Source organism: Cherax quadricarinatus, chromosome 79 (assembly GCF_038502225.1).
Source record: "Cherax quadricarinatus isolate ZL_2023a chromosome 79, ASM3850222v1, whole genome shotgun sequence".
In the NCBI taxonomy this organism is placed as follows: domain Eukaryota; kingdom Metazoa; phylum Arthropoda; class Malacostraca; order Decapoda; family Parastacidae; genus Cherax; species Cherax quadricarinatus.
In genome coordinates this window covers 6,490,922-6,505,183 of record NC_091370.1, presented here as the reverse complement: position 1 = coordinate 6,505,183, position 14,262 = coordinate 6,490,922, and the positions used below count along the sequence as shown (strand labels likewise).

The 14,262-nt window shown below is 47.5% G+C and overlaps 1 protein-coding gene across 1 annotated transcript in view; it reads left to right on the top strand.

The window, feature by feature from the left end:
- Positions 1–14,262, top strand: part of LOC128702769 (G-protein coupled receptor GRL101) — a 208,386-nt gene that overhangs the window by 51,744 nt on the left and 142,380 nt on the right. Inside the window, exons 8-9 of the mRNA XM_070101807.1 lie at positions 6,133–6,282; positions 8,410–8,598. Of these exons, the coding sequence (XP_069957908.1) occupies positions 6,133–6,282; positions 8,410–8,598 (339 nt within the window). The remainder of the gene's footprint in view (positions 1–6,132; positions 6,283–8,409; positions 8,599–14,262) is intronic.

Genomic DNA, 14,262 nt, shown 5'->3' with positions numbered 1-14,262 from the left:
GGACACTGATCCACCTTCCGCTCTTTCTCTCTCCTCTGCTCCATCTGCGCAACTCCTTTCTTCACAGCGCACCGTTCCTTCGCTGCTTGAACATTTTCCACTGCCTCCGCATGTGGACTTTTCTAACCCTTCTAGTCCGTAGGAACCCTTACCTGCGGATTTCAAGTATCTCTATCATTGCCAATCATGGCCTTTTTACAGTGGAATATACGCGGCCTCAGGGGTAATCGGGGTGAGCTTCAGATGTTACTCTCCCAGTTTGCCCCTGTTGGTGTTTGCTTACAAGAACCAAAATTACACTCTGCTGTTATTTCTCACATCTCAGGCTATAATTTATTGTATTCTTCAGATCCTTTTCCTGATGGGACCTTTAATGAAAGTGCCCTTCTTCTCCGCACTGATATTCCGTACCATCAGCTATTTGTTCATACTTCGCTGCATTACACAGCAGCCCGTATCCACTTACATAGGTGGTATACGCTCTGTTCTTTATATCTCTCTCCTTCTCGGGCATTATCTATTCCGGATTTTGCCTTCCTTGTTTCGTCATTACCGCCACCGATTCTGTTACTTGGTGATTTTAATGCCCACCATTTCCTCTGGGGAGGGTCTCACTGTGATTCCCGAGGAATTCAGTTAGAGGCTTTTCTTGCCACCCACCCCCTCCATGTTTTAAATACAGGTACTCACACCCATTTTGATCCTCGGACTCATACTCTCTCTTGCATCGATCTCTCAGTTTGCTCTTCCTCCACCGCATTAGACTTTACTTGGTCTGTTCTCCCGGACTTACATGACAGTGATCATTTCCCAATCATTCTTACTTCCCCTTCATATTCGCCACCTCTTCGCACCCCACGCTGGCAATTTAATCGGGCAAATTGGAACCTTTACTCACACCTGACTGTTTTTAAAGAGGTTCCTTCTTCGTCCTCCATCGATGAGCTTTTACACCTCTTCTCGTCCTCTGTTTTCACCGCAGCTTCTCATTCTATACCTCAAACTTCGGGCAGGCATTCTCAGAAATGCGTGCCTTGGTGGTCTCCTGCTTGTGCTCGTGCAGTACGTTTGAAACGCGCTGCATGGGGCAGGTACCGGTACAATAGAACCACAGAGCGACTCCTTGATTTTAAACAGAAGCGTGCGATCGCTCGCCGTGTCATCCGTGACGCTAAACGCACTTGCTGGCGAGATTATGTCTCCACCATCACCTCTGCTTCCTCTATGAGTGCAGTCTGGAAAAAAGTACGAAAACTGAGTGGTAAATATTCTCCTGACCCGGCTCCTGTTCTGCGGGCTGCCGGAGTTGATATAGCAAACCCACTAGATGTTGCCAATGAAATTGGCAATCATCTGGTCCGTATTTCTCAGGGACTCCATCTATGCCCCTCATTTCTTTCCTCAAAGTCTGCCAGAGAGTTAGCACCCTTGGACTTTTCTTCTCTCAGAGAAGAACAGTATAATGTGCCTTTTACACTTCAAGAACTGGAGGCAACACTCTCAGCTTGTCGATCATCGGCAGCTGGGCCCGACGACATTCATATTCGTATGCTACAACATTTACATCAGTCAGCCCTTGCAGTCCTATTACGCCTTTACAATCTTATTTGGTCACAAGGAGTTCTTCCACAGCTGTGGAAATCCGCCATTGTTCTCCCTTTCCGCAAACCAGGCACTACGGGACATGAAACCTCCCACTATCGTCCCATTGCTCTTACCAGTGCAGTTTGCAAAGTAATGGAACGTCTAGTAAATAGACGTTTAGTGTGGTATTTAGAGACACACAACAGTCTCTCCACTCGTCAATATGGCTTTCGTAAGGGACGTTCTACCATAGACCCCTTACTGCGCTTGGATACGTATGTTCGTAATGCCTTTGCAAATAACCACTCAGTTATTGCCATATTTTTTGACCTTGAGAAGGCATATGACACAACTTGGAGGTATAATATTTTAGCCCAAGCCCACTCCTTAGGCCTTCGAGGCAATCTACCATCCTTCCTTAAGAACTTTTTAACTGACAGGCATTTCCGTGTTCGGGTTAATAATGTGCTCTCCCCGGACTTTATCCAAGCTGAAGGTGTCCCCCAGGGATGTGTTCTGAGCACAACACTTTTTCTCCTTGCTATTAATGATTTGGCCTCTAGTCTTCCATCAAATATTTGGTCATCACTCTATGTTGATGACTTCGCTATTGCCTGTGCAGGCGCTGACTGTCACCTCCTTACAGTTTCTCTCCAGCATGCAGTCGACCGTGTTTCCAATTGGGCCACCACACATGGGTTTAAATTTTCCAGCACTAAAACCCACCAAATCACTTTCACTAGACGCTCTGTCATCTCCGATCATCCTTTGTACCTCTATGGCTCACGTATCCCTGAACGTGATACAGTCAAGTTTCTGGGCCTCCTCTTTGATCGTAGGTTATCCTGGAAACCTCACATTACCTCTCTGAAGGCAACTTGTCACAGCCGGCTGAACCTTCTTAAAACCCTTGCTCATCTTTCGTGGGGAGCTGATCGTCGAACCCTCCTTCACCTACATTCCACCCTTATTTTATCGAAACTTGATTATGGTGACCAGATCTATTCAGCGGCATCTCCTGCTACTCTCTCTAGCCTTAACCCCATTCATCACCAAGGATTACGTTTATGCCTTGGTGCTTTTCGCTCTTCCCCTGTCGAAAGCCTCTATGCAGAAGCGAACGTTCCATCCTTATCCGATCGCCGTGATGCCCATTGCCTGCGCTACTATGTACGCTCTCATGATCTCCGCAATCCTTCCATTTATAGAATGGTCACTGATATTAGTAGACATTCTTTATTTGTTCGCCGCCCCTGCTTACTCCGTCCCTTCTCTCTTCGCCTTCATTCGCTCTTGTCTTCTCTTCAACTACCACCTTTCTATGTACATGTAGCATCTCACTTTTCCCTACCCCCCTGGGAAGTTCCAGCTGTTCGAGTCTGTTCTTTCTCCCTCCCTTGCTCGAAAGCCCAACTGTCTACGGTCGCTTCCCGCTCTCTTTTTCTTGACCACTTTCACTCTCATTCTCATGCCATTGCTGTGTACACAGATGGCTCTAAGTCTTCTGACGGCGTAGGATTCGCAGCAGTGTTTCCGGACAGCGTCGTACAAGGGCATTTACTATCTTCAGCTAGTATTTTTACTGCTGAATTATATGCCATCCTTACAGCGCTTATCCGTATTGCATCTATGCCTGTGTCATCATTTGTGGTTGTCTCAGACTCCCTTAGTGCTTTACAGGCTATACAAAAATTTGATACACCTCACCCCTTAGTCCTCCGTATCCAACTTTGGCTACGCCGCATCTTTACTAAGCATAAAGATATTGTTTTTTGTTGGGTCCCTGGTCATGTTGACGTACAGGGCAATGAACAGGCAGACACTGCTGCGCGGTCAGCAGTACATGACCTACCAGTTTCTTATAGAGGTATTCCATGTACGGACTATTTTGCTGTAATATCTTCCCACCTTCACACCCGTTGGCAACAACGTTGGTCTACTATGCTCGGCAACAAACTTCAGTCTATTAAACCGAGTATAGGTTACTGGCCGTCTTCTTATCACCAGTGTCGAGGTTGGGAGACTACTCTCTCCCGTCTTCGCATTGGCCATACTCGTCTTACTCATGGATATCTCATGGAGAGGCGTCTTGCTCCTCTCTGTGAGAATTGCCAAGCTCCATTATCAGTCAGCCACATTCTGTTGGACTGCCCACTTTATCAACGAGCACGCAGAATTTACCTCTGTCGTCGTCTTCGCCCCGCTGCTCTCTCTTTACCTTCTCTTCTCGCTGATGGACCCACCTTTCATCCGGACTCTCTCATTGACTTTTTGACAACGACTGACTTACTTCACAAATTCTGATACTTTCAGCCCTTTCTACTTGAATCTCTTGCTACCCTCTACCCCCGTACTATCCCCTGCCCCGCTGTTTTCTGTAACCTGCTGATCATCCCCCCTCCCTTCTGCCATCCAATTCCCTTGCTTCCTTCCCTACCCTGCAGCGCTGTATAGCCCTTGTGGCTTAGCGCTTCTTTTTTGATTATAATAATAATTTGACAACGACTGACTTACTTCACAAATTCTGATACTTTCAGCCCTTTCTACTTGTATCTCTTGCTACCCTCTACCCCCGTACTATCCCCTGCCCCGCTGTTTTCTGTAACCTGCTGATCATCCCCCCTCCCTTCTGCCATCCAATTCCCTTGCTTCCTTCCCTACCCTGCAGCGCTGTATAGCCCTTGTGGCTTAGCGCTTCTTTTTTATTATAATAATAATCCAAAGCTAAGGGGAATGTCCTATGAAGAAAGATTAAGGGAAATCGGCCTGACCTCACTGGAGGACAGGAGGGTCAGGGGAGACATAATAACGACATATAAAATACTGCGTGGAATAGACAAGGTGGACAAAGACAGGATGTTCCAGGGAGGGGACACAGAAACAAGAGGCCACAATTGGAAGTTGAAGACACAAATGAGTCAGAGAGATAGTAGGAAGTATTTCTTCAGTCATAGAGTTGTAAGGCAGTGGAATAGCCTAGAAAATGACGTAGTGGAGGCAGGAACCATACACAGTTTTAAGACGAGGTTTGATAAAGCTCATGGAGCGGGGAGAGAGAGGGCCTAGTAGCAACCGGTGAAGAGGCGGGGCCAGGAGCTAGGACTCGACCCCTGCAACCACAAATAGGTGAGTACAAATAGGTGAGTACACACACACCACACACACACACACACACACACACACACACACACTGGGCTTCATTACCATTTATTAAGAATATTTAATTGTGTGTAATTACCTCTGGCAGGTGAGGTCCCGGACCTTCCTCTGTAGATGTTCCTGGTCCATGTAGTGTTGATGGTCTTTATAACTTCTACTACTATGGTTACTACTCTTAGTACTATTATTATTACTGCTACTACTACTTTCTTCTGCTGTAAAGAAGTTAGACTAAGAGTCCCTGCATGTTATTTGTCGTCTAAGATTTATCCGGGGAGTCCGTGACGTCAGCATAACCAGGGAGCCTTGCTATAAATGTACCAGGAAATCTATATTACACGAGGAGTGCAGCGGACAAATGAAGTAGCGGCAGCAACACTCATAGCAAAAGGTATTTTTGAGGTTCCCCAGCTCTCGGGCTTAATGCCCAAAGCTGGGGTGTGACTCCAAAAAGATCCTGTAGTGCTTGCTGCCTTTGCACCTCCTGACATCGTCTGCTGCTATGCAGCTGCCACACCCTTCAAGCCCACTGTCGGCGGGGTTTGTGGCAGTCCAAGGTGCCAAACTTCTCCCTACGAGCCCCGTGGGGGTGGGGAATGGGGCTAGGCCTGGGGACAGCTGGTCCCAGAAGACGAGGAGGTACTTGTACCTCCTCCCATGGCAGACATTGGTCTGACACTCCCACGATACGGAGTCAAGGCCGGGCCACCTTTTGGAGAAGACCCGGACCGGGCGATTATACCGGCGAATCTAGACCAACTATATTAGTTATTATTTCCATCAATTTAGATTTGAAACTGACATTTACATCGTATTTACGAAATGTTTCTCCTCTTAGTCGTCTTTCATCATCTTCCTCTTATTCTTTTCCTCCTGTTCCTCCTCCTTTTATTCTTTTCCTCCTCCTTTTATTCTTTTCCTCCTGTTCCTCCTTTTTTTTCATTTATGAAGGAGGACTCGACACATCGACTCCAGGCTGAGGGACTGATTACCTCAGTCCTCTTCTATCCCCTTCGAGAGAGGTTCCTTGATGCTGGTGAGGGTCTCTTTATCTAGAGAATTGAATCTGTATTCCAATTCCTTGAATTAAGCCTGAATGGCTTCCAACACCTCCCCTCTCTTCCCACAGGCACTATATAATCCCTACGGTTTTAGCTCTCCCCGGGACAATAAAAATGATGATTTTCTTTCACCGTTCTTTATATTGGACTGATGAAGGCATTATCTGGCGAAGCGTAACCTCATTTATCCCCTACTGGAGCAACTCAATCTTCTCGACAATTGTAAATCTGTCCTCGAGCAGCGCTGCATGACCCTATGGGTTTAGCGCTTGGTTTTGATTATAATAGACCTGTCTTCAAGTCTAATATTTCTTCTCCACATGGGCAGGTGTGAGCAGGTGCGAGGTCGGCGCAGCGCTAACCTGTATGGTCGCCAATCTAGACCGCTCTAAGGACAGGTGTATCTCGCACTCACACCTGTGTGATGGCCGCAGTGACTGCCACAATGGTCGATACCTCAACGATGAATCTGGCTGTGGTAAGTGAATTGTTTTCATCAATCTTTTCTTCAGTCTTCCAGCTCTGACAGGTCAGTGACTGTTGTCTGGTCCCCAGCTCTCGGACAGGACAGTGACTGTTGTCTGGTCCCCAGCTCTCAGACAGGACAGTGACTGTTGTCTGGTCCCCAGCTCTCAGACAGGACAGTGACTGTTGTCTGGTCCCCAGCTCTGACAGGACAATAACTGTTGTCTGGTCCCCAGCTCTGACAGGACAATAACTGTTGTCTGGTCCCCAGCTCTGACAGGACAATAACTGTTGTCTGGTCCCCAGCTCTGACAGGACAATAACTGTTGTCTGGTCCCCAGCTCTGACAGGACAGTGACTGTTGTCTGGTCCCCAGCTCTGACAGGACAGTGACTGTTGTCTGGTCCCCAGCTCTGACAAGACAGTGACTGTTGTCTGGTCCCCAGCTCTCAGACAGGACAGTGACTGTTGTCTGGTCCCCAGCTCTGACAGGACAGTGACTGTTGTCTGGTCCCCAGCTCTGACAGGACAGTGACTGTTGTCTGGTCCCCAGCTCTGACAAGACAGTGACTGTTGTCTGGTCCCCAGCTCTCAGACAGGACAGTGACTGTTGTCTGGTCCCCAGCTCTCAGACAGGACAGTGACTGTTGTCTGGTCCCCAGCTCTGACAGGACAGTGACTGTTGTCTGGTCCCCAGCTCTGACAGGACAGTGACTGTTGTCTGGTCCCCAGCTCTGACAGGACAGTGACTGTTGTCTGGTCCCCAGCTCTGACAGGACAGTGACTGTTGTCTGGTCCCCAGCTCTGACAGTGACTGTTGTCTGGTCCCCAGCTCTGACAGTGACTGTTGTCTGGTCCCCAGCTCTGACAGTGACTGTTGTCTGGTCCCCAGCTCTGACAGTGACTGTTGTCTGGTCCCCAGCTCTGACAGGACAGTGACTGTTGTCTGGTCCCCAGCTCTGACAGGACAGTGACTGTTGTCTGGTCCCCAGCTCTGACAGGACAGTGACTGTTGTCTGGTCCCCAGCTCTGACAGGACAGTGACTGTTGTCTGGTCCCCAGCTCTGACAGGACAGTGACTGTTGTCTGGTCCCCAGCTCTGACTGGACAGTGACTGTTGTCTGGTCCCCAGCTCTGACTGGACAGTGACTGTTGTCTGGTCCCCAGCTCTGACTGGACAGTGACTGTTGTCTGGTCCCCAGCTCTGACAGGACAGTGACTGTTGTCTGGTCCCCAGCTCTGACTGGACAGTGACTGTTGTCTGGTCCCCAGCTCTGACTGGACAGTGACTGTTGTCTGGTCCCCAGCTCTGACTGGACAGTGACTGTTGTCTGGTCCCCAGCTCTGACTGGACAGTGACTGTTGTCTGGTCCCCAGCTCTGACTGGACAGTGACTGTTGTCTGGTCCCCAGCTCTGACTGGACAGTGACTGTTGTCTGGTCCCCAGCTCTGACAGGACAGTGACTGTTGTCTGGTCCCCAGCTCTGACAGGACAGTGACTGTTGTCTGGTCCCCAGCTCTCAGGCAGGACAGTGACTGTTGTCTGGTCCCCAGCTCTCAGGCAGGACAGTGACTGTTGTCTGGTCCCCAGCTCTCAGGCAGGACAGTGACTGTTGTCTGGTCCCCAGCTCTGACAGGACAGTGACTGTTGTCTGGTCCCCAGCTCTCAGGCAGGACAGTGACTGTTGTCTGGTCCCCAGCTCTCAGGCAGGACAGTGACTGTTGTCTGGTCCCCAGCTCTGACAGGACAGTGACTGTTGTCTGGTCTCCAGCTCTGACTGATATAATGTCTTTTTGTAGTTTGACCAAAATCATTATTTTTTATTGAAAATAATCAATGTCAGAGTAGACCTTTTATCAATACGACGTTTCGCACACATGAGTATTTATCAGCTTTGTGTAACGTCGAATTAATCAGTCTTTTTTATACTACTTTTCACTATATAAACACAAGTAAAACATTTATTAAAATCTTCCACTCTAAATAAACCCCCCAAAATATTTTTATAGTGGAAAAAGTTTAATTTCCTGTAAACAAAAATCCTTGGAAAGAATGAGAGAAAAATAGGATTTTTAATTTTATTTAAGGTGTAACTACGATATACTTCAGTTAACTGATGCGAGTGGGTTTTTTCCTCAGCAGTGAGAGGGAGTGAGAGGGAGGAAGGGTCAGAGTGTGCGGAGGTACGACCACTCAACCAGAGTCAGGAGGAGCGGCCAGTCAACCACAGTGAGTGGTTCTTCTGCCAGGATGGTCGTTGTCTGCCTAGCAGCCTACTCTGTGACTTTAAGTACGACTGTCTGCATGGTGACGATGAATTCCAGTGTGGTGAGTATTGTGTAGTAGTAGTTGTGGTAACAGTAGTAGTTGTAGTAACAGTTGTAGTTGTAGTAACAGTAGTAGTTGTAGTAGTTGTAGTAACAGTAGTAGTTGTAGTAACAGTAGTAGTTGTAGTAGTTGTTACCAAAGGCACTTGTCGACGGTAGATAATTGGCCTGTTTTTAAGTGTGTGTGTGTGTGTGTGTGTGTGTGTGTGTGTGTGTGTGTGTGTGTGTGTGTGTGTGTGTGTTACCTACTCACGTATGTGGTTACAGTGGTCGATTCATTGCTTTTGGCTCCACTTCTTCGCTGGCCGCTACTAGGTTCACTCTTTCTCCCTGCTCCAAGAGCAGGATTCTAGATCTCGCTTCTATTGCTTCACTCTCCAGATTGTTCCACTTCCTGACAACTCGTAAGGTTGGAGAAAAACTTCCTTACTTCGCTATGACTCTTCTGAGTTTTCAACTTCCAGTTGTGACTTCTTGTTCCTGTATCCAATTTCTGAAACATTCTGGTCCTGTTTACCTTGTCAATTCGTCCTATGTTCCCCCTCTCTCTCCTGTCCTCCAGTGTCGTCAGGTTGAACTCCCTTAACCTCTCCTTGTTACTCAGACGTATTGCTTGTTACTCAGACGTATTGCTTGTTACTCAGACGTATTGCTTGTTACTCAGACGTATTGCTTGTTACTCAGACGTATTGCTTGTTACTCAGACGTATTGCTTGTTACTCAGACGTATTGCTTGTTACTCAGACGTATTGCTTGTTACTCAGACGTATTGCTTGTTACTCAGACGTATTGCTTGTTACTCAGACGTATTGCTTGTTACTCAGACGTATTGCTTGTTACTCAGACGTATTGCTTGTTACTCAGACGTATTGCTTGTTACTCAGACGTATTGCTTGTTACTCAGACGTATTGCTTGTTACTCAGACGTATTGCTTGTTACTCAGACGTATTGCTTGTTACTCAGACGTATTGCTTGTTACTCAGACGTATTGCTTGTTACTCAGACGTATTGCTTGTTACTCAGACGTATTGCTTGTTACTCAGACGTATTGCTTGTTACTCAGACGTATTGCTTGTTACTCAGACGTATTGCTTGTTACTCAGACGTATTGCTTGTTACTCAGACGTATTGCTTGTTACTCAGACGTATTGCTTGTTACTCAGACGTATTGCTTGTTACTCAGACGTATTGCTTGTTACTCAGACGTATTGCTTGTTACTCAGACGTATTGCTTGTTACTCAGACGTATTGCTTGTTACTCAGACGTATTGCTTGTTACTCAGACGTATTGCTTGTTACTCAGACGTATTGCTTGTTACTCAGACGTATTGCTTGTTACTCAGACGTATTGCTTGTTACTCAGACGTATTGCTTGTTACTCAGACGTATTGCTTGTTACTCAGACGTATTGCTTGTTACTCAGACGTATTGCTTGTTACTCAGACGTATTGCTTGTTACTCAGACGTATTGCTTGTTACTCAAACGTATTGCTTGTTACTCAAACGTATTGCTTGTTACTCAGACGTATTGCTTGTTACTCAGACGTATTGCTTGTTACTCAGACGTATTGCTTGTTACTCAGACGTATTGCTTGTTACTCAGACGTATTGCTTGTTACTCAGACGTATTGCTTGTTACTCAGACGTATTGCTTGTTACTCAGACGTATTGCTTGTTACTCAGACGTATTGCTTGTTACTCAGACGTATTGCTTGTTACTCAGACGTATTGCTTGTTACTCAGACGTATTGCTTGTTACTCAGACGTATTGCTTGTTACTCAGACGTATTGCTTGTTACTCAGACGTATTGCTCGTTACTCAGACGTATTGCTCGTTACTCAGACGTATTGCTCGTTACTCAGACGTATTGCTCGTTACTCAGACGTATTGCTCGTTACTCAGACGTATTGCTCGTTACTCAGACGTATTGCTCGTTACTCAGACGTATTGCTCGTTACTCAGACGTATTGCTCGTTGCCCAGACGTATTCCTTGTTGCTCAAATGTATTCCTTGTTGCTCAAATGTATTCCTTGTTGCTCAAATGTATTCCTTGTTGCTCAAATGTATTCCTTATTACTCAGACGTATTCCATGTAACACAAACGTATTTTTTATGATAGAACCTTAATGGCCAGTTAGCTGATCGTTCTTGGAGCTAATTTAAGTTTCACAGTTTCGGTGTTTCTCACTGGTGTCCTCACTAACTTCATCCATAAATATTGACTTAAGTAAATTATTCCGCCGGTAAGTCATTTACATATATTAAGAACAGAAAAGGCCAGAGGACTGGAATTTGTAGGACTCCACTAAGAGTCGAGGACTGGTCTTGGAGTGACTCCACTAAGAGTCGAGGACTGGTCTTGGAGTGACTCCACTAAGAGTCGAGGACTGGTCTTGGAGTGACTCCACTAAGAGTCGAGGACTGGTCTTGGAGTGACTCCACTAAGAGTCGAGGACTGGTCTTGGAGTGACTCCACTAAGAGTCGAGGACTGGTCTTGGAGTGACTCCACTAAGAGTCGAGGACTGGTCTTGGAGTGACTCCACTAAGAGTCGAGGACTGGTCTTGGAGTGACTCCACTAAGAGTCGAGGACTGGTCTTGGAGTGACTCCACTAAGAGTCGAGGACTGGTCTTGGAGTGACTCCACTAAGAGTCGAGGACTGGTCTTGGAGTGACTCCACTAAGAGTCGAGGACTGGTCTTGGAGTGACTCCACTAAGAGTCGAGGACTGGTCTTGGAGTGACTCCACTAAGAGTCGAGGACTGGTCTTGGAGTGACTCCACTAAGAGTCGAGGACTGGTCTTGGAGTGACTCCACTAAGAGTCGAGGACTGGTCTTGGAGTGACTCCACTAAGAGTCGAGGACTGGTCTTGGAGTGACTCCACTAAGAGTCGAGGACTGGTCTTGGAGTGACTCCACTAAGAGTCGAGGACTGGTCTTGGAGTGACTCCACTAAGAGTCGAGGACTGGTCTTGGAGTGACTCCACTAAGAGTCGAGGACTGGTCTTGGAGTGACTCCACTAAGAGTCGAGGACTGGTCTTGGAGTGACTCCACTAAGAGTCGAGGACTGGTCTTGGAGTGACTCCACTAAGAGTCGAGGACTGGTCTTGGAGTGACTCCACTAAGAGTCGAGGACTGGTCTTGGAGTGACTCCACTAAGAGTCGAGGACTGGTCTTGGAGTGACTCCACTAAGAGTCGAGGACTGGTCTTGGAGTGACTCCACTAAGAGTCGAGGACTGGTCTTGGAGTGACTCCACTAAGAGTCGAGGACTGGTCTTGGAGTGACTCCACTAAGAGTCGAGGACTGGTCTTGGAGTGACTCCACTAAGAGTCGAGGACTGGTCTTGGAGTGACTCCACTAAGAGTCGAGGACTGGTCTTGGAGTGACTCCACTAAGAGTCGAGGACTGGTCTTGGAGTGACTCCACTAAGAGTCGAGGACTGGTCTTGGAGTGACTCCACTAAGAGTCGAGGACTGGTCTTGGAGTGACTCCACTAAGAGTCGAGGACTGGTCTTGGAGTGACTCCACTAAGAGTCGAGGACTGGTCTTGGAGTGACTCCACTAAGAGTCGAGGACTGGTCTTGGAGTGACTCCACTAAGAGTCGAGGACTGGTCTTGGAGTGACTCCACTAAGAGTCGAGGACTGGTCTTGGAGTGACTCCACTAAGAGTCGAGGACTGGTCTTGGAGTGACTCCACTAAGAGTCGAGGACTGGTCTTGGAGTGACTCCACTAAGAGTCGAGGACTGGTCTTGGAGTGACTCCACTAAGAGTCGAGGACTGGTCTTGGAGTGACTCCACTAAGAGTCGAGGACTGGTCTTGGAGTGACTCCACTAAGAGTCGAGGACTGGTCTTGGAGTGACTCCACTAAGAGTCGAGGACTGGTCTTGGAGTGACTCCACTAAGAGTCGAGGACTGGTCTTGGAGTGACTCCACTAAGAGTCGAGGACTGGTCTTGGAGTGACTCCACTAAGAGTCGAGGACTGGTCTTGGAGTGACTCCACTAAGAGTCGAGGACTGGTCTTGGAGTGACTCCACTAAGAGTCGAGGACTGGTCTTGGAGTGACTCCACTAAGAGTCGAGGACTGGTCTTGGAGTGACTCCACTAAGAGTCGAGGACTGGTCTTGGAGTGACTCCACTAAGAGTCGAGGACTGGTCTTGGAGTGACTCCACTAAGAGTCGAGGACTGGTCTTGGAGTGACTCCACTAAGAGTCGAGGACTGGTCTTGGAGTGACTCCACTAAGAGTCGAGGACTGGTCTTGGAGTGACTCCACTAAGAGTCGAGGACTGGTCTTGGAGTGACTCCACTAAGAGTCGAGGACTGGTCTTGGAGTGACTCCACTAAGAGTCGAGGACTGGTCTTGGAGTGACTCCACTAAGAGTCGAGGACTGGTCTTGGAGTGACTCCACTAAGAGTCGAGGACTGGTCTTGGAGTGACTCCACTAAGAGTCGAGGACTGGTCTTGGAGTGACTCCACTAAGAGTCGAGGACTGGTCTTGGAGTGACTCCACTAAGAGTCGAGGACTGGTCTTGGAGTGACTCCACTAAGAGTCGAGGACTGGTCTTGGAGTGACTCCACTAAGAGTCGAGGACTGGTCTTGGAGTGACTCCACTGGAGAACCAAGCACTAGTTAGCTACATGAATCAGTATTATGAGCATGACTTATTATACAGACGAACCTTTTCGCCAACAAAGTTCCCCGAGTGCTGCGCATGTCTCTCATTCATGAACGTGTCGGTATTGTAAACCAATCATAATTTGGTGATCCCTCTTGGTTCATACGATCCTTCATTCTCAATATTATCGTACATGCTCCGCATGATCCTACTGTATATAGCTCACATACTTCACACGAGTGAGACCCATGTGCAGTAGTTAGGGATCTTTATTTAGAGACTTTTAGCCTACACAGTAGACTTCTTAAGTTGAATACAAAGGAGGCAGGAGAAACAATAGAGATGTAAAGACGTAGTTTTGAGGTGGTCAGTCCCTCAGCATGAAGATGTACCGTATTTTCTAACATAAAAGGCGCACGATTATATGTAAAGTAACGTTAGTAACAACTACTAAAGTAAGGCCTGAGCTTGCTATCACCTGCAGCTCATAAGACTGCCATCCCCACGAGCCCCTTTGGGGCGGGGCAGATGGCAGACCAGATGCCTAGCTTCTCCCTACGAGCCCCGTGAGGGCGGGGACTGTGGCTAGGCCTGGGGACACTTGGTCCCAAAGATGAGGGGGTACTTGTACCTCCTCCCATGGGAGATTTAGGTCTCGAGATACTTCCCAGATAGGGAGCCAAGGCCGGGTCACCACTACTTGGAAAAGACCCGAGCCGGGAGAATACCGGCGAATAAAAAAAAGTGTAAAACAAAGCCTACCTTTGATCCTGACCTTGAGCATATAAGACGCAAGCTGATTTTCCCAAGATATTTTGTCTGACAAACAGTGCGCCTTACATGCCGAAAAATATGATGCCTAAGTGTTGGACATATCTTGCATATCAACTTATCCGTATTGTATACCATTATCACGTTTATAATTTACATGACTCTTCATGGATCTCACAACTAGGATCATTTTGTTTACTCTCAAAATATACTTGTCCATACTGGGTGGGGATGGAGGACTCGAGAAGAAATCCCATGCGAGTGTTATT